Below are 18083 nucleotides of genomic sequence, written 5' to 3' on the forward strand. Positions count from 1 at the left end.
AAAAGCAAAGTCAGAAAGGGTGTCAGGTTAATGACAAGGCTTAGGGTCCTATATTGTTTGTGGAAGCAAGAAGTTTTTTAAGGGAGGATGAACAAGAATTGTCAACTGCTCCTGTTGCATTGTCCAGGGGAATGAAATTTCTTAATAGAATAATGACACCCATTGCTGCTTCATTTGTTGACAATTCAATTCACAAGTGCTTGGTTTTTTCTCCTCAATTTACTCATTATGTCTGATAATGTTCCATGATCTGACAAATATGTCTATGCCGTCTAGAGTCATTGAATGCCAAACAGGTCCGGCCAAAAAGTCGTCAAATCTTTCTAAAAGCTAAACCAATCACCGCCTGGACAAATTGGTCATAGAAGGGACCTCAATTTCAGGTCCTGTTTTGACTCTCCCCGTTACTCTCCAATCCCCCCTCTGGCTAAAGTCCAACATGCTTAAGTCCAGTCAGTGCAGACACTATGGGGCTACATGTCTTTTTCTCTCCATCACTTTGTCATCCCACTTTCGACTTTGAAGAGGAAAACGAGCGTGTTTGGTGGTCGTTTGCTTCAGCAAGGGGCACCTAACCATATGACATGTCGCGTCATCGTTGGGTTAATGCGTCACAAATGTTTGTCCTCTTTATTGTGTAGGATTTGGTAATTCCCACATTGCATATCTCCTTTCTAACCAAGATGTTTGATACCTGTTACCTCTTTTTTCCTTGTTACCATGCTTAATGAGCTACCGAAACAAGTTTCGATAACTTCAAGGGCTTCAGTAGCTTCAACTCCAAACCCCAATAAAAGTCGGGTAGCTTTTCAGTTTGCACTGACCTGATGGATTGACAAAAAAAGGACGAGTGCATGAAAAAGTCACTTCACCAAACCAAACCAAACCTGCCTCCCAGAAGAAGGAAATTCTTAAAAAGCGCAAAAAAAGAAAGAATGGGCCGAAGATCTAAAACCTGTTATCAGTTTGGAGAGCGTGCAAATGGTGAAATAACTTTCGAAGTCAGCATGCTATGAGAATCCGGTCGACAGGATTTCAATAAACGCAATCATTAAGAGCGCTAGAAACAGCCTCCTGAATATGACCTTTCGGATGGTAATTCTAATGACAAGATGATAGCACTACTTGAAGCAGAAATTCATCTCAAGATCTCACTGCATGGAGCACGCAGAATATTGCAAGATCAATCTCGCCAACAGTTTCTCATATTGTTTGCTTGAAACATCTATAAAGTCATCGATACCACCATTAGAGCATAAAAAAAGAGTGGGGCTTCTTCTAGATGCTGTGCCCATATAGAACGTAGACTCCTCGATCGAATAAGGGGGATGAACCTGCTCAATCTTCAGAAACTCCGGCAAGAGCCAAAAAAGAAGAGAGGTGAACTACAAAAATTCCGAAATGCGAAAATTCAAAACAATTAAACATCACAACTCTCTAGAGGTTAAGAATTATTGAATCTTGTCTTATATTTACCAAAATTGAGTATCCATTCAAACTCCCAGGAACCCCAGGTCCCCCACACATCATCTAGATCACCTCTCGACTGGACAATGGTTAGAGAAAGAGGCTCACAACCTTATGACGCATAAACAATCGAGTATGGTATCGTCACAAATGAACAAATACAGTTGCTTTCACATGATGTATAAAACCGCTAGTCGACAGATGTTATGTCCCAAGGACAGAGATGTATGCCTGTGATCTACAATTTCTTCAAGGTTCCTTGTGGATTTATGCTATACTTCGACAGTGAACAGATAAATCTTCAGGACAACGGCAAGAGCCAGCTGCAACAGGAAGATTGCGGCCACTATCAAAAACCACCTCTCCCCTGCAGACTTAATGTGGGCTCGGAGATTAAGAGCCACAAAGGTCGCAGACATGAAACCGGCCACTCCAGCCACCACCCATCTGAATATATCCAGAGGCACAACGGAGAGACACTGAATCCAAAATATAGTGACGATTCAGATTCTAAAAAAAATTGGGAAGAAGCTATAGCAAATCGTAGAAAAGGGACCCTGACCCTCATCCAAACTCCGAATTCTCAGCATCATTGTATTCACTTTTATGTACGAATAACAAAACATGGCAGTTGACACTATTATCACTGGGAATGCATTTTTGATAGCCATGAAGACATGGCAATGAAATCGAAAGACGAATCGATACCAAACTGACTCTAGCATTGACTTCCCCTTCTCCTACACTGAAATCATTTTGTTTAAGTCAATTGAAAAAGTCAAAGAAATGATTGGGAGGAATTGATACCAAACAAAGAACAAGAGCTCCCATATTAATCTCAGAACAATATTAATGTAAAAGCACGTGGTAGACTATGCTCAAAGTAAAATCAGTGTGGAATGTCTTAATTGGACTTGTGTGAACATGAGAAGAATTAATCACCCGTAATGTCCTTGTATTCTCCATATATAACCCCAACAAGTTTTTGTTGTTTACTTCAAGTACATAAGACCACCAGTGCTCTCTCTCAAATAAGACCAAAAAACTTACCAATGCTGGAATGAAGACAAAAAGGGAGTATCCATAAAGGCAAAGCAGCTGAACAAGGCCTGACGGTGCTGAGAAGTACTTCAAGATGATGTATAATCCGAGAGGTACAACAGTAACATAGCCATAAAATAATCCGGCAGACCATGTGACAAGATTTATGTCATAGTTCCATTGTTCTTTCTTCAGCTTGTGAGCTATATATGTGACAAAAGTACCAATTGAAGCTGCAACAAAAATGAGGGTGGTGCATATCCAGAATGGTCCATACCTGCGTATTCACATATAATTACCTAAAGCAAGATTGAAAACAAAAGGACGACATTATACAAAACTTTCTCCTTAGAGCCTATCCATCTATGCCTGGAAGTGCAGATCAAATAAACCCTGAGATACAGACAAGTGTGCTAATCGGTAAAGAAACATGCACCTTAAGAAGCTTTTAAGGAACTAATAGAATATAAAAAGTGCTGATGTCTCAATCAACTAGTTTGAAGCTGCTTTTTTCCATGAAGATGAAGGCATTCACCTGCTAGTACATTGTTTGCATGCAATGGCAATTAAGTGTAAAGCTCATCATGCGCATTTCAGTTTCAAATAAGCTGACTGGATTATATTTTAGGGATATTTCAAAAGCATTGCACCATGGCGATAAAGCTCCACAGCTAAATCCCTATCAGAGTTAAATTCTGTGGATCAAAGCTAAATACTTAAAGCATTGCTGATGCTAAAATTCACGATGAATTTTCATGAAATCTAGCACCTTTTTAAAAGTATCGTATGATACAAAAGCAAGGATTTACCAATGTCATTCCCCTAGTAGTTGCAAAGAGTGTTATCATTCCATAGTTGCACGTTTCAGAAATGAATTCACAGCACTATTTGGCAACTCCATGAATTTAGTACCACTCAAATATCACAGGTGCCAATGCTGAGGACAACTTACAGATCTGGGTTGCCGGAGGTTTTCTCATTAAAGCTTCCTCTAAATGGGAATAGTGAATCTTTAATTCTCTCAAGCACGTCTGAAGTGTCGACATCAAAATATGGTTTATAGGAGGCAACTGAGAACATACTAAACCAACCACTTGGCTGAGAGTCGTCTGGTCCAAGTGCAGATTTTGAAAATGTATCTGCATCATAATCAAGATAATGTACATAAATTAGCGAAATATGTAATTTGCAACAGAACTTCAATCCGCTTTAAGATTTAGACCTGACAATAGGATATTCAGTAACTTTTGGTCCAGTTAAATACGAAACAGCAAAAGCGAGAAAATATGTAATTGCAGGAACAGAAGCTGAGATATAAATTTCCAAGCACGTACTGCCTTTTCTCTTCGAACACTCCATAGATCAACAAGATTGTGTCTCATTAAACAGAGCTCGTTTAGCTGTGAACAAAAGCTAGACGAATGGAATCTAACATTAAGCTTGCCTCATTTTGCCTTTCACAAGGATGAAAATCAAAAAGGCAATAGCAAGACGAAATAATTATCATAAGTCCCAAAAATACACAAAATAAAGTATGATGATGTCTTGCATACCATCAGCATCTCGAGGAGGACCAGAGCCACCAACTATCTTCCCTTTTGCATCGGATGGAGGGAAAGTCTGGAGATGGGAATCTGAGAAAAGATCAATTCTATTGAATTCCAAAGAAAACAAAATGATGTTGATGACAAACAGTAGAGACATCAATTGCAATGAGATAATCTCAACGAAGGCTGAGTGGGCTTTGAATTCAGAACTGGACAAGCTGAACTGATCCTTTGATCAAACCTATGCAGCAAATCATGGACTTGAACAACAGAACTATCCTCCCGCAAGAGTTACCCAAGTCAGGCTTTCCCACGTTTTCTCTACCCATAAAAGACAACCCAAATCTCACGAACAGCTAAAACACTAAGTATGACGAACACCACAGGATTGGCTTTGGAAAAAGGCAAATTCTACAGATAACAGACTCGAATTATCCACTATTCCTCTTCCTAATCGTGCTTGATTCATGATATAGCTATTCGCGCATGTCAAAAGCGGACCTCGTACCAAACTCAAAGCATAGACAGCCTCAGCTTAGACAAATCCACATTCAACCTCGTTTTCGGCAATCAAGCGCAGAGCAGAAGGCAAAACTCTAAGAAATTCCTCAAATCACAGCACATTCTCATTCGCATAAACAACCAAGACTCCACAATTCCACACCGGTACCTGAGAATTTGACAGCTACGTGTCCTGGATCTGGGACGGCCTGCAAAGATCGAGCAAACCGAAGCTAAGATCCGAACGCATACAGCGAAACAAAATCGCCCACGCACGCAGCACCCAAAATCGAGAATCGAGAAGTGATGAACAGTTTGCGCTCGAGGAGTGACTCACCGGAACAGATCCTGACACCTTCTGGTTGTCGAGGCTCGTGTAATTCCCGGACATCATCTTGCCTCCTCCTCCTCCTCCTCCTCCTTCTTCTTCTGCCGCTTCGCGACTCTGATTGTCTTCTTCGCAGATCTCTCGCGCCTCGCAAAAATGGCGTGTCCCTTCACAGCGTGGATTTTGGTTTCTCTTTTGGCTTTTTCCTTTTTTCTGTCAATTATTGTTTCTTCATTTGCGTGTTTCGCTCCACTTTTGTTCGTTTGTGGCAGGAGACAAAAAGAGAGGTCAAAGTTGGGCTGCGCCGATTACCAGAATCCTGAAAACAGTTCCGAAATGGGCCAAGCCCGGTCTTACTTTGGCGGGTTTTTTTTTAGATACGCGCATGGCGACACTTTTACTCTAGAATAACTTCTCGTCAAAAGTTAATTTTAAGTAATTTTTTTCTACTTCTTCAAGTGGCTTCAAAATTAGTTCTGGAGCAAAAAAATTACTTCAAAAGTAGAAAAAATAAAGTTGTGTAATTAAATAGATTTCTGCTCTAAAAGTAAAAATTATTCTCCATAAATATTGTGATGCATGCTCCTATTTTCAAGTTTTCTCGAGTTTCGAAAAAATGGTATCGGCCAGTCTCTAAACCACGTCATGAGCCGACATGGCAAGTGATGTCCAACAGCGAAAAAAAGAGGCTACATGGACACCATGGAGTCTAGTTCATAGTAAATGTCTAGAGATGTGACAGCGAGTGATTACCATACATGACATGTTATAATTGAACGCCGCACACCAAATCAGCTGATGACAGTGATACGAGTACCATGGAGCTTGACGAGATTTCAAAAAATATGACAAATGAACAATTTGGTTTTATTTTCAGCTGCTTTTACGCTCTTGGAGGCCGAAGTAGTAGGACTATTTCAAGAGAGAAAGTAGTTAACGCATTGAAAGTAAGACAGTCGAGGTTGCCTCGATGCAATTGAGTCGTAAATTATCTAATTTTTCTTCACATCCCACCATTGAATTTACAAACATCCTGCGTTAGCCACATGCAGCGTGTTCTCGTGATTACTACATACCAACTCAAAAACCAAAATTTTGATCGAGAACAAGCATTCGAACAATTAGAGTGATGTAAATGAAGTCCCTCTATTGTAACATCGAATGCACCATAAGTTGCCACCAACATTCATCACCAGAAGCCTATCATCGATCCCTGATCATCTGGGTGGACCGCTCAGAACTCAGCAGTTCCTGCCAGGTAAATAGCCGAACCTGCTTTTGACACCATTAAGTCGAGATGAAGCCTTTTGCTGAGGAAGTTCAACATTCAACCCATTAGACGACCGATCACGCTAACAGAAAAACTATCATCAACTCAAGTATAACTTCTACAGGGGGCACTTAATTTGTCCCTTCAAGAGACCAAAACCACATCGATACATAGCGACACCCTCACAGCCACTGAGTTCGCACCATCATGATGCCAACATGCGGCAGGGCATATGCTTTATTTGCAGCAAGATCAGGATCAGCATATTCTTATTGCTCAAGATTTCGGAGTTCTCAGATGAAAGTACAGTCTGCTTGTATAATGCGCCCATGTATGGAGTCCAAAATCAGGCCACTCCACACGAATATTGATTCCATCATCACCTGTGACAGTCTCGACAACTGCAATTCTGAATCTGGCTATGTACTTTCCCTGCCTACAACCTCATTTTAAATAGGTCCACGGGTATTCCAAAATATTCTCTCTCAAGCACTTTTTAGTCTGCCCCTCGTGAGCAGCAGAGATCTCCTTAATGCAAGAATAAGAACCCATGTGGTTGCACTAATCTTTTCCTTAATCATCAAAAGCAAAGCAGAGCTCAACACGGTTTTCAAAATTTGAGCTCGCAATCCCTTGAAAAAGCCCAGCAAGCCTTCTCTATTCCATATGGCGAACACGACTCCCATAAGTGTTTTACGAGGTTTCTTCTGAGCTTTTTCTGTTCCGTTGTCACCGGAATCAGCAGCTTGAATCATGACCTTACACCTTCATGCAACAAATTGTCAATTAGTTCTTAGTTCTGCAAACAAAGCTCATAGAATAGGTAGATTTATTGGAAAGAGAGGTACACCTTATCGCAGGATAGGTCAAAATAGTGGCGATGCTCTTTGATAGTGCACCCAACGCGAAAGCTGAGAATGCAGAAAGCGATTCGGGGGACGAATCCTTGTCTGTTTTGTTTTGTTTACTTTTCAAGAGTCTTTGTTTGAGCTGATCGAAAACTGTGTACTGAAGGAAAGAAAAGGTCAGTCTCATGAAAATTCTCACTTTAACAGTCCTTGACCACAGTGAATTAACAACAACAGTCCTCACAATGCTTATGCCACTCGAAAAGTATATACCTGAATTGCAGGGTTGGAAGTCAGCAAAAGGGAGATCCCCAGACCATCAAACACATGGCTCCAATCACCCTCAGTAAGAGTCTGCCAAAGGCCCTTGGATTTCCCAAAGGCACTTGTTTGCATCCTCGCAGCGGCTGTATCCAGGGGCTACACAACAATATACCAAACTCCCTCAAGATCACATACAAATATCACTTCTTCATGAAAAAATAAAGGCGAAAAATAAACAAATGATTGGAAAAAAAAATATTACTTGCTATTTTGCATATTATTTGATAAAAGATTATTTATTTTCTAGATCTCATACAGACATAGCATATTCAAATGCCAATGATAATGCTCTAAGGTATTGAGTTCTTAACCTGAATCAGTTTAATTATGTTTTTCAATCCAAATTTCCAATGGAGAGAGTCACATGGTGCATGTACCATGTACTTCCGAATGAAGCTTGAATTTATTATCTGTATGTTTATATATGTAAAAGGAGAACACTGGCAAGGCAGAACTTTTTTAGAGAGGATTCACCTGAGTAAGAATGGCAGTGCAAGCACCAGCTGCAGCAGCCAGAACCAAATTAGCTTTTGTTCCAACTGACTTATAACCACTCCTTTCTATGTATAATCTTTTAAAGTAGCTGTATCCATAGAAGTAAACAAACTGAGCAACGAAAGATTGCAGGTTTTTGGTCCCTAAGCCCTGGTACAGTGAGAGCACCTGGCGGTTAGATATTGCCTCCCAGAGAACATCTGACAGATGCCTGTGCAGACAGAGAAAAACAAAATGGATTAATTATCAAAAATATCCAGAGAGCAGCTTACAAGAGAGATGACATAGATCCACTAAATTCTATCAGAGATTTGCGCCCCAAAGAAAAAGGCTACAAATTGCCACTGCAAACAAAGATTGCAAATAGAGATGGTCTCAATATATCTAGGAAGCACTGAGAGAACGATGTTTGAACATCATTTTACACCTCTTGAAATGTAAATTTCATGCCATGTTAGCACTTCAGAGAGAGTTTGAGTCAGAAAGATAATATGAAAAAATGGCATTGAGCGAAAAGACTCCAAATAAATAAAGAAAAAGAATCATATAAGCTGTGAGCACAAATTAACTTCAAAGAGATAACGAGGAGAAATATTCAGGTTTATGAACCAGCAGTAAACGCAAACTATTGCCAAATAATCCAAAATATCACCCTCTCAGAAAGAATACAAACTACAAGCAGTTTATGTTCACTTCATTCAACTCCAACATATATTAACCAAAATCTAGTACTCTGTTTTTTTTTTTGGTCCAAAAATCTAGTACTCTGTTTGACAGTATATTAATCATGAAAGTCACACAAAGATCAACAATGAAAAGAGAAACTTGTAAGAAGAGATGGCAGAGAGAAGTTATAAGCTGGTATCCGAGGGAACCAAAATAGGGGCAGAATATCTCCGAATTTGCCGTATTGGCAGCAACAGATGCAATGAATGAAACGTGCTTGCACAAGAGGAAGCCATTGCACAAGAGTGCCAAAGCTAAATTTTCACTTTTCAGGACCATGCGAATGGGGAATGAACCATAACTCTCCTCCCAGGATGTAATTACTTGTCAGGCACAGAAGACTCCGTGATTCAATTATAAAACCCTTTTATCAAAGCTTAGCAGCAGCGACAACCGGTCTCATCTCAAATGGTCAATTCTAATAACAGCCGCTCAAACCAAGATCGAGACACTCCTGCAGAATCAAAGCCGCTGAAAAATGGAGGCACGAACAACAATGTCTCGATGACAAAAACACGACCCTTCTCAGCCAAAAAAACAAGAGCTAATTTCGGAATCATCAACCCCTACGACAGCACTGCGAGGAAAATATTCACTGCACAAAACCGAGAGATCACTCTCTTCAATCCGCTAGTACTCAATGCAACAAACTAAATCCGTCGGGAAAGAGAAAACGAAGCCGCACCAACGATCTCAACGCCCGCGAAAACACGATCATCCTACACAGCAGGACAGGAGCACGGTTCGAAGGATCAGACCCTTTCACAGCGCACTCCGAAATTCACCACCACGAAACCGACAGGATCATGATCTCGAACGACAGAAATCATACAAAGCGAAACGAAGATCTCAAGAACCGACCTGTATTTCTGTTGACCGTGGGCCTGAACCTCGGCTTGGTACTTGGTCTTGCAGGTGTCGAGAGGGTACAAGATGGTGGTGCTGAGCAGCGATCCCACGGCGCCCGACGTCGCGTCCGACAGAGATTCCAGATCAAGGGCCATGATTCCGAAGACGACGAGGTCACCTACTCGCAAAGGCCTGCGCGCATTATATACACGGAGAGAGAGAGAGAGAGAGGAGAACAAGAAGAAGAAGTGTAAATGAAATTGGTTTAGCTGGAATGTGGAAAACGACGGAGCCGAGGGAGACGCCGAACACAGAGAGAGAGAAGATCCCACGGGATGGCGTTTTCCTTGGGAAGTGAGAAGCGAGGGGATGTGGACGATTTCCGTCCAAATTGAACGGTCGCGTTGACGGATCAAACCAAACCCAAAGGCCCGCGCGGCCGCATTTATTGTTAACGACGTTGACGCGGTTAGGTGCAGGCGGGTTCGGCGTGGGGGGTCTCTATCCCGGTCAACAGCAGGTGTAATCGAGTCAACGTGTCCGGTCCCGACGTGTGAAAAACATGATGGACAACAGGTAAGAGTTTCCAAAGCCGAATGTAAAATACTAGTTGCGATTCGTGACAAATGGATAATGTAATTTCCCTGATTACCCTACGTCGGTGTTGTAACTAATGCATAAGATTTCTCTCTTTTTTCCATATGAATTGATAAAATGGGACACGATACGATACGGCTATATGTCGCAGCACAATAAAACTCTAATTTATTTGTTGCTATGAATTGACGCTTGAAGGGTTTTTTAAACAAACAAAAAATTGGCCTGAGTGATGCAAATTTAAAACGCAATATATCTCATGACGATATCACGGTAAATGCTTGCACAACGTTTGCAAATGAAATCACTTGACGTAGGGTTTTTAAAATCGAGTCAAAAAATCTAATCATAATTCCAATTGGGGTAAAGGGGGAAAAAACAACCTTTCTTTTTTTGTATATTGACTCGATTCGGTTCAGTTCCTCATCTCCTTCGCATCGTTCCTCCTCACGTCATTCGTTGAAGCCCTGTGAAATCCGCCATTGAATGAGAAGACCTAGGTAAATACATCACATCCTCTCTCTCTCTCTCCCTTATTACTTATTCTCTTCAAAGTAAATGCACACCCCCGAACAGTTACGCTTCAGGTTTTTAAAAATTTTGAACCGAACCAATGACAACCCTACTTAAAGTTATATTTGATAGATCGAATATAACTCTGGATAAGATATAATATATTTCGGTGATCTGAATTTTGAATTTCTTTGGATATCATCCGTGTAAAAAAAAATCCGATCTAATAGGTGGGACATATCAAGATATGATGAAGATCATAAAAATGAAAAGAAAATAAAATAGAGAGATGATGAAGGAGGAGAGGACACTCTGTACTGAAATCGCAAGAGATTCTTCCGTGGAGAAGAAAAAGAACGAGAGCGCATCAAGCTACGATCCCATCCATGGCGATCTTATCATATCATCAAGCGCCGCGGTAGAAGGCCAGCGTGCGAGCTCCACCATCATTCGATACAGGAGCGTCGCTCAGCAATCGTCCCCATATGTCTTTCCCTCTCTCTATCTAAACCCCGTCATATCGACGTGATCCAACGCTCTAGAACTCGGATCAGAGACTTGCGACCTCGGATTAGAGGTTGTCGGCCTTTGGGGTCCTGAGGATGGGGCTCGCACTCGGTGTCGGCCACGACCAAAGAAAGAGGTAGCAACCGCAAGCTCGCGTTCATCATCGAAACTAGAGTGTTCGTGACCAACGCTTGGAGGTCGCCTGAGGCTGGACCTCGTCATTGCGTCAGTCATGGCCTTTGTGTCTCTGCCGGTGGCCGTAAAGGTGACCGTCTAGCTAAGAAACACTCAGAAACGTTTCCCCCATCAACGTGTAGCGAGAGTTAAGCAACGCGACAAGGTCTGAGAAAGTGAGAAAGAAATAGAGCCACTTTTTTTTTTTTTTTGTGGGCGGGAGGGATTGCAAGAAGGGAGAAGATTGTGTTTTAGACTTGAAAACAGAGGAAGGACGAGGGACGCGACGAGGGCTTTGGGGCACTCACCTGGTGGCCGGGAAGCTCCGATGATCCTTGCCTTGCCGGCTATGATGCGTTTAAAAAAAAAAAGTCAAGAAGGAAGGAAAAAAATAAATAACTAAAAATTTGAAAAGAAATATTAAACTATTAAAAATTGTTAACGCCAGAGCCAATCGTATTAGGTAAGATGTCTGAAGATTTATGACTACATTGGCGAAAAAAAAATTATGACTGAATTAAAATAATTACAATAAGTTTAGAAGTTTTTTGATAATTTTCCCGATCTCTATCTACACACGTCAATTACTTGACATTTTTTTCGTTTATGTATATGAAAACTCTTTCCTAGGGGATATAGAAAATAAAATGCACAAGCAAGAGGTCGTGAATTTTTTTTGATAATGTCCCACTTTCTGCATCGGATATGTAGTAATTGGAGTCGATGGAAAAATGTAGAATTTTGAATTATTTTGTTTTGAAAGACAGAAGATGATAGACAAATCCTTTTTTTTTTTTTTACTCACACAGAAAACAAAAAAACTTGGATTGGGTAGAAAATTACATTTCACGTGAGGAAAATTGAAGACACGAGTTAATCGATTAACACTTTTTCTACTCTCGCTATGGCTAAAACACTCCTAGCACATTATTTTTGACAATATTAACCTTTGTGGATCCCACATTTTTTAAGCAGTCTTCATTTGCTTTTCTTCTTTTTCTTTTTCATGCCACTTCCTTTCTCATCATTTATTTATATGTTCTTTCTTTCTAGAACAACCTTATCATGCCAATAATACACAAGTTTTTAACACCCCAACATTTATCACCAGATTTGACAAACAAACAAATGCCCTTCACCGACATAAGCAATTGTCGTAGTGGAAGCCTAGATTGGTTGAAACCTATTGCTTACCCAACTAGTCCTTTTCCATATCCACTTCCTCAATTCAAAACTATCGTAAGTGAAAGATCCATCTCATATCTATTTACTATTCACCCTACTCCATCCCTTTCGCTCTTTGTTATCATTTTCCCATTTTACATCAAATACTTTGCTTGATTGATCACCAAGACAAGAAAACCTCCTTGAAGATTCAAATCTAGGAGATGAACCACTTGCCTAAATCCTCACCAAGCTCATCAATAATATCTGCTTCTCCGTCTTCCTCTTCTTATTCTTATCGTCACCGCCGGTTCATCATTACCCGCCCGCCTCTATATCCATGGCAGGAATTTGTCCCTATTAAAATATGTCTCGAGTTTGAGCCCGAAGCGAAAATATAAAATTGCAGCGATAAATAAATGAATAAGGAAATTGTTTGTTGGGTGAGGATTAGCTTTGATAATTCTTGCGTTGAGAATCCAAGATGGAAGACTTTAACATAAAAGGATAATTAAAAAAAAGATCAAGATCAAGAAAGTCCCAATTTGAATATTTGTGGACATCGGGACTGCATGTTGTGGAATATCTTCTGTTAGGTGACATCTTGGAGATCTCCTTCTTGAAGTCGGCAAAGAAAAAAAAAGGAGATAAGTCGAAAAGTGAAGACAACAACAAAAGGACAAGTCCAACCGTGGACTTGAATAGTTCGGTCAAACTTGGATGTAGATGTTATTAATCAATATGTGTAGAGCGACTTTTGCTGGCTTTGCTATATCTATAAAAGCAACGAACGTCACGGATGGCATGGGTTGAACACAAGAAGTCTTGAAGCGCCGGTTTATGATCGAGTGTTTGGCAAGGGTTTTCTTCGTGGGTTTTGTTTGCGGAATTGCATCAAGAATTCAAGTGTCGAAGTCGATTAAATCTTGAGGTTAGATTTATGTAATTCCTTTGTGAGATTGAGAAATTATTTCGTTAGGAATTGTGGACTAAACATTGTATGCGTTCTTGAATGTAATTGAGGCTTGGGAAACACCATGAGTGTTTGAGTTACTCGAGTTTAGTCTGTAATCTCCGTGTATCGCTTGCTCTATAGTGGAATTCGTTGTTGTTCTTCCCGTGGACGTAGGTCTCTACGATCGAACCACGTACATCCGGTATCCAATTTATTTTCTTATTATGTCTATTTTATCGTTCGATCCCTTGTTCCACGCAACAATTGGTATCAGAGCCAGGTTTGTCTAGTTGAAGCGAATCAATGGCCACAAAAGAAGTAAAAGTGAAAATCGATAGATTTGAGGGGAAGGACTTTGATTTTTGGAAGATACAGATTGAAAACTATCTCTATCAAATGAAGCTGCATTTGCCCCTATCCGAGGAGAAACCGGAGACGATGAAGCAAGCCGATTGGGAATTGTTGGATAGACGAGCGCTGGGTGTTATTCGAGCGACGTTCGCTCGTAACGTCGCGTTTAATATTATTAAAAAGAAGACCACTGCGGGTTTGATGAAAGCCCCGTCGGATATGTATGAGAAGCCATCTGCGATCAACAATGTCTATTTGATGCGACGTCTGTTTAATTTGAAGATGAGCGAAGGTGCATTAATTGCTAATCATATCAATGAATTCAATGTGATTGTTAGTCAATTAAGTTCAGTTGATATTGACTTTGAAGATGATGTATGTGCTTTGATTCTATTATCCTCATTGCACGATAGCCGGAATACTACTCATATCGCTGTTAGTAATTCCTCCGGGTTAACAAGTTTGACGTTTGATGGTATTCGAGATTTGATTTTAAGTGAGGACATTCGTAGAAGAGAATCTGACGAATATGTATCTACCGCTTTAGTAGGTGAAAGTAGAGGAAGAACCGATACTCGTAGTAGTAGAAGTAGTATGAGCTCGAATAGACGCAATCGGTCTAGGATTGGCGGTCTTGTCTGTTGGAATTGTGGCAAGAGAGGACATTTTAGAAGGAATTACTTAAAGTTGAAAAACGAAACGGGTAAGGGAATTAGAGTTGAATCTACAGATGATGTTGCAGCTATAGGCGATAATTCCGATGGTGTCGATAGGGTCTTGTCTGTCACAAAAAATTCGTCATTTGATGGATGTACTATGGATTCTGGTTGTTCTTTTCATACTACACCAAATAGGAACTGGTTTGCTTCTTATCGGTGCACGGATAGTAGTAAAGTGCGGTTGGGGAATAACGCTGAATGCAATGTTGTGGGTGTTGATGATGTTAAAATCGGGATGCACGATGGTATTGTGAGGACATTAGCTGGAGTAAGACACGTTCCAGCATTGAAAAAGAACTTAATTTCCTTGGGTGCCATAGATTCAGTTGGATGCGGGTATTCTTCACAAGGTGGAGTTCTGAAGGTTGTTCAAGATGCCTTAGTGATAATGAAAGGAATAAAGCATGATGACCTGTATGAACTTTAAGGTGAGACATGGACAGGTTTCGCCCCGGAGACGTTGGTATCTGTTCGAGAGTCTAATGACCGCTCGAGGAACACTTGGGTGATTGTGCCGAAGCACAAGTTTGATGTTGTTGTCGGGAATACGCGATTGAGAGCTTTGATTGAGACGGAGGCTGGTAAGTCGATCAAGCATGTGTGAACCGACAGTAGCATAGAGTTCTGCTTGAAGCTGGTAAATAAATTCTGCATGATAAAGGGTATAGTGAAACACCGCACTAGTGCTAGTAGACCACAACAATTTGCGGAATTGATGAGCAGAACATTACTAAAGACAACCCATAAAATAATTTCAAGTGCTGGTATGGCTAGAAGAGTTCTAGCGGATGCGCTTAGTATGATGACCTACCCGGTGAATAGATCTCCATCGATTGCGATCAGATATCGGACTCCCAAAGAAGTGTGGTTAGGTAACGTTGCTGATTATTCTATTTTTAGAATGTTTGATTGCGCGTGTTATTATCGAGTAAGTGATTGTAAGTTCAATGTGAGGGCAAAATGCATATTACGTGGCTATGCACGAGGTGAGTGGCGTTATCAATAGTGGTTTCCAAATATAAATTCACCTGTTTGCGGTAGAAAAGTTATCTTTGACGAGTCTCCCGTACTTCGGGGTAAGAGTGATTATAGCAGTGTTCATACGGATCCGGACGGTGTTCGACTTGAGGTGGAGTTGCAACCGGAAACTCCTAAGGTAGCGGATACTAATGTAGTAATCGACACAGATGATGCTTTTAGGGAGGTGGAGCCAGTAGAGCCAACGGTTGCTGTCACTGCTGATATTAACAAGGTACGTATTCGGTATCCTAACGTATATGGATGCAATGGTGGTTTTGCTTTATCCGTGGTTAAGGAGCTTGTGTCGGAAAGTTCTTGTGGAGCGCTTAAAAGTGCATGTGGAGTTTGTATTCTGATTAGGTCCACGGTTATGACGAAGTTCAAGTGCGGCTTGAACTTGGAAAGCGGCTGTGGCGGTTGAGCTTATTATGGCTGTGGGAGAGTAGCAGGTGAAATTCGGATTATCGCCGAAGCGAGTGTGACTTGGCTCAAACGTCGAGCCAAGTGGAGATTGTTAAAATATGTCTCGAGTTTGAGCCCGAAGCGAAAATATAAAATTGCAGCAATAAATAAATGAATAAGGAAATTGTTTGTTGGGTGAGGATTAGCTTTGATAATTCTCGCGTTGAGAATCCAAGATGGAAGACTTTAACGTAAAAGGATAATTGAAGAAAAAGATAAATATCAAGAAAGTCCCAATTTGAATATTCGTGGACATCGAAACTGCATGTTGTGGAATATCTTCTGTTAGGTGATATCTTGGAGATCTCCTTCTTGAAGTCGGCAAAAAAAAAAAAAAAAAAAAAGGAGATAAGTCCAAAAGTGAAGATAACAACAAAAGGACAAGTCCAACCGTGGATTTGAATAGTTCGGTCAAATTTGGATGTTGATGTTATTGACCAATATGTGCAAAACGACTTTTGCTGGCTTTGCTCTATCTATAAAAGCAACGAGCGTCGCGGATGGCATGGGTTGAACGCACGAAGTCTTGAAGAGCCGGTTTATGATCGGGTGCTTGGCAAGGGTTTTCTTCGTGGGTTTTGTTGGCAGAATTTGTATCAATAATTCAAGTGTCGAAGCCGATTAAATCTTGAGGTTAGATTTGTATAATTCCTTTGCGAGATTGAGAAATTATTTCGTTAGGAATTTGGGCTAAACACTGTATGCGTTCTTGAATGTAATTGGGGCTTGGGAAACATTGTGAGTGTTTGAGTTACTCGAGTTTGATCTGTAATCTCCGTATATCGCTTGTTCTATAGTGGAATTCGTTGCTACTCTCCTCGTAGACGTAGGTCTCTACGATCAAACCACGTACATCTGGTGTCCAATTTATTTTCTTATTCTGTCTATTTTATCCTTGGATCACTTGTTCCATGCAACAACCCCTACTCTCACTAACTTATTTACGCAAACAAAAAATGCCACCTTCAAGAATGTCAATCCTCTAGATCCGTGAGGATTCCGCGGTCTCTCCTTCTTCCGTGCCAATCTCGATCATCGAGCTGCCATTGCAAGCAATTGAGAAGGATGAAGAGGTGATTGTGAACTCGACCCTCATGTCCATTTGATGAGGAGAGGCTTCTTTATTTGTCAATTGTTCGAATCTCCATGCTCCGATCGCCGTAAAGAAGTTCAATGATCAAACTCCGATTAGAGATTAAAAAATTAATGAGTGCGGTGTGGCCTCGATGACAAGTGACGGAGGCAACCACAAAGAAGAATGTTCGTTTTTTTTATTTTTTATTGGTCAAACTACTAAGGCTTGAGCCATGGTCGGATTAAAAGGGAAGAAAAGAAGAAAAAAGAAATAGGAGGAAAATGGGACCCACGACAAAAGATTGAAGAATAGAAACGTGACACCATAACCAAATAAAAAGGATGCTTATAAAAAGATGGAACCCACATTGGTTAAATGGTTAATATTGTCAAAATATTGTAATTGTGAGTGTTTTAGCTATGACATGAGTGGAAAAAGTGCAACCTTAATTGAAATACTTGAATTCTTTTAACCACATCTCTTGCATTTTCCCCTTGAACCGGAGAGAATAAGTAAAACGGGTCTTTTGAAGTTTATTGGTTCATAAACTTCATTTATTTCGTTGAAAACTTGATACCCTCGAAACATATTCTCGAAGAAGCTATCTTCGAGGAAAACGACAAATCCGTTTTCAATTGTTTGGAGTGGAAATCTGCTTTTTTGCTAGAAGATTTACACCGGTCGTTTTCTCAGAACCCGCTTTGGGCTAATAACTGAAGTAACTGAGTAACGGGAGCATCTTACTTCGTTCGTGACTTAGAGAAAGAGCTGTGGAAAGAGTAGAGAATTGACTCAAAACACTTCTCCGAAACAGTTTTCAGGAAACTGTCTTGTCCATTTTTAAGGTAGTGCAGTTTTAGACGAATATATTATAAAAAAAACAACTTACAACAATTCGCAACACGTTACAATTTACAATATAAGATGACTAAAGTCGAGACTCGGCTATATCAAACTGGCCAATTTTGAAATTTTAGTTTATATGCCCGCACTACTATTACACCCCCATAATTAAACTTTAATCTATATTCGCAGAGTGGCCGAGGAGCAATGGTGGCTTTTGCAGATTTACGGCGCAGACTCTAATTCTTGGACAACGAAGGTCGAGATAAAATAGGAGACGTAGAAAACCGTTTCTCATTTCGTGCCT

At 40.5% G+C, this 18083-nt stretch overlaps 2 protein-coding genes across 3 annotated transcripts; both read right to left on the reverse strand.

Moving 5' to 3' along the window:
- Positions 1 to 1446: 1446 nt before the first annotated feature.
- Positions 1447 to 5071, reverse strand: LOC115743956 (protein YIPF1 homolog). Its single transcript, XM_030678994.2, has 6 exons — positions 4894 to 5071; positions 4726 to 4765; positions 4062 to 4142; positions 3461 to 3647; positions 2518 to 2785; positions 1447 to 1946 (listed from the first exon to the last, which is right to left on the reverse strand). Exons 1-6 carry the CDS (start codon positions 4948 to 4950, stop codon positions 1740 to 1742), a joined length of 840 nt encoding a protein of 279 aa, XP_030534854.1. The 5' UTR covers positions 4951 to 5071; the 3' UTR covers positions 1447 to 1739.
- Positions 5072 to 6231: 1160 nt separating this feature from the next.
- On the reverse strand, positions 6232 to 9631 carry LOC115743955 (peroxisomal adenine nucleotide carrier 1). 2 transcript variants are annotated; one of them, XM_048284815.1, is made up of 6 exons: positions 9409 to 9538; positions 7990 to 8032; positions 7801 to 7909; positions 7276 to 7422; positions 7005 to 7162; positions 6232 to 6919 (listed from the first exon to the last, which is right to left on the reverse strand). In XM_048284815.1, exons 2-6 carry the CDS (start codon positions 8019 to 8021, stop codon positions 6640 to 6642), a joined length of 726 nt encoding a protein of 241 aa, XP_048140772.1. In that variant the 5' UTR covers positions 8022 to 8032; positions 9409 to 9538; the 3' UTR covers positions 6232 to 6639. The 2 variants fall into 2 exon arrangements, with proteins under 2 accessions (XP_048140772.1, XP_030534853.1); XM_030678993.2 differs by having other exon boundaries at positions 7801 to 8032; positions 9409 to 9631.
- Positions 9632 to 18083: the final 8452 nt, after the last annotated feature.

Source organism: Rhodamnia argentea, chromosome 1, assembly GCF_020921035.1.
Source record: "Rhodamnia argentea isolate NSW1041297 chromosome 1, ASM2092103v1, whole genome shotgun sequence".
Lineage (NCBI taxonomy): Eukaryota > Viridiplantae > Streptophyta > Magnoliopsida > Myrtales > Myrtaceae > Rhodamnia > Rhodamnia argentea.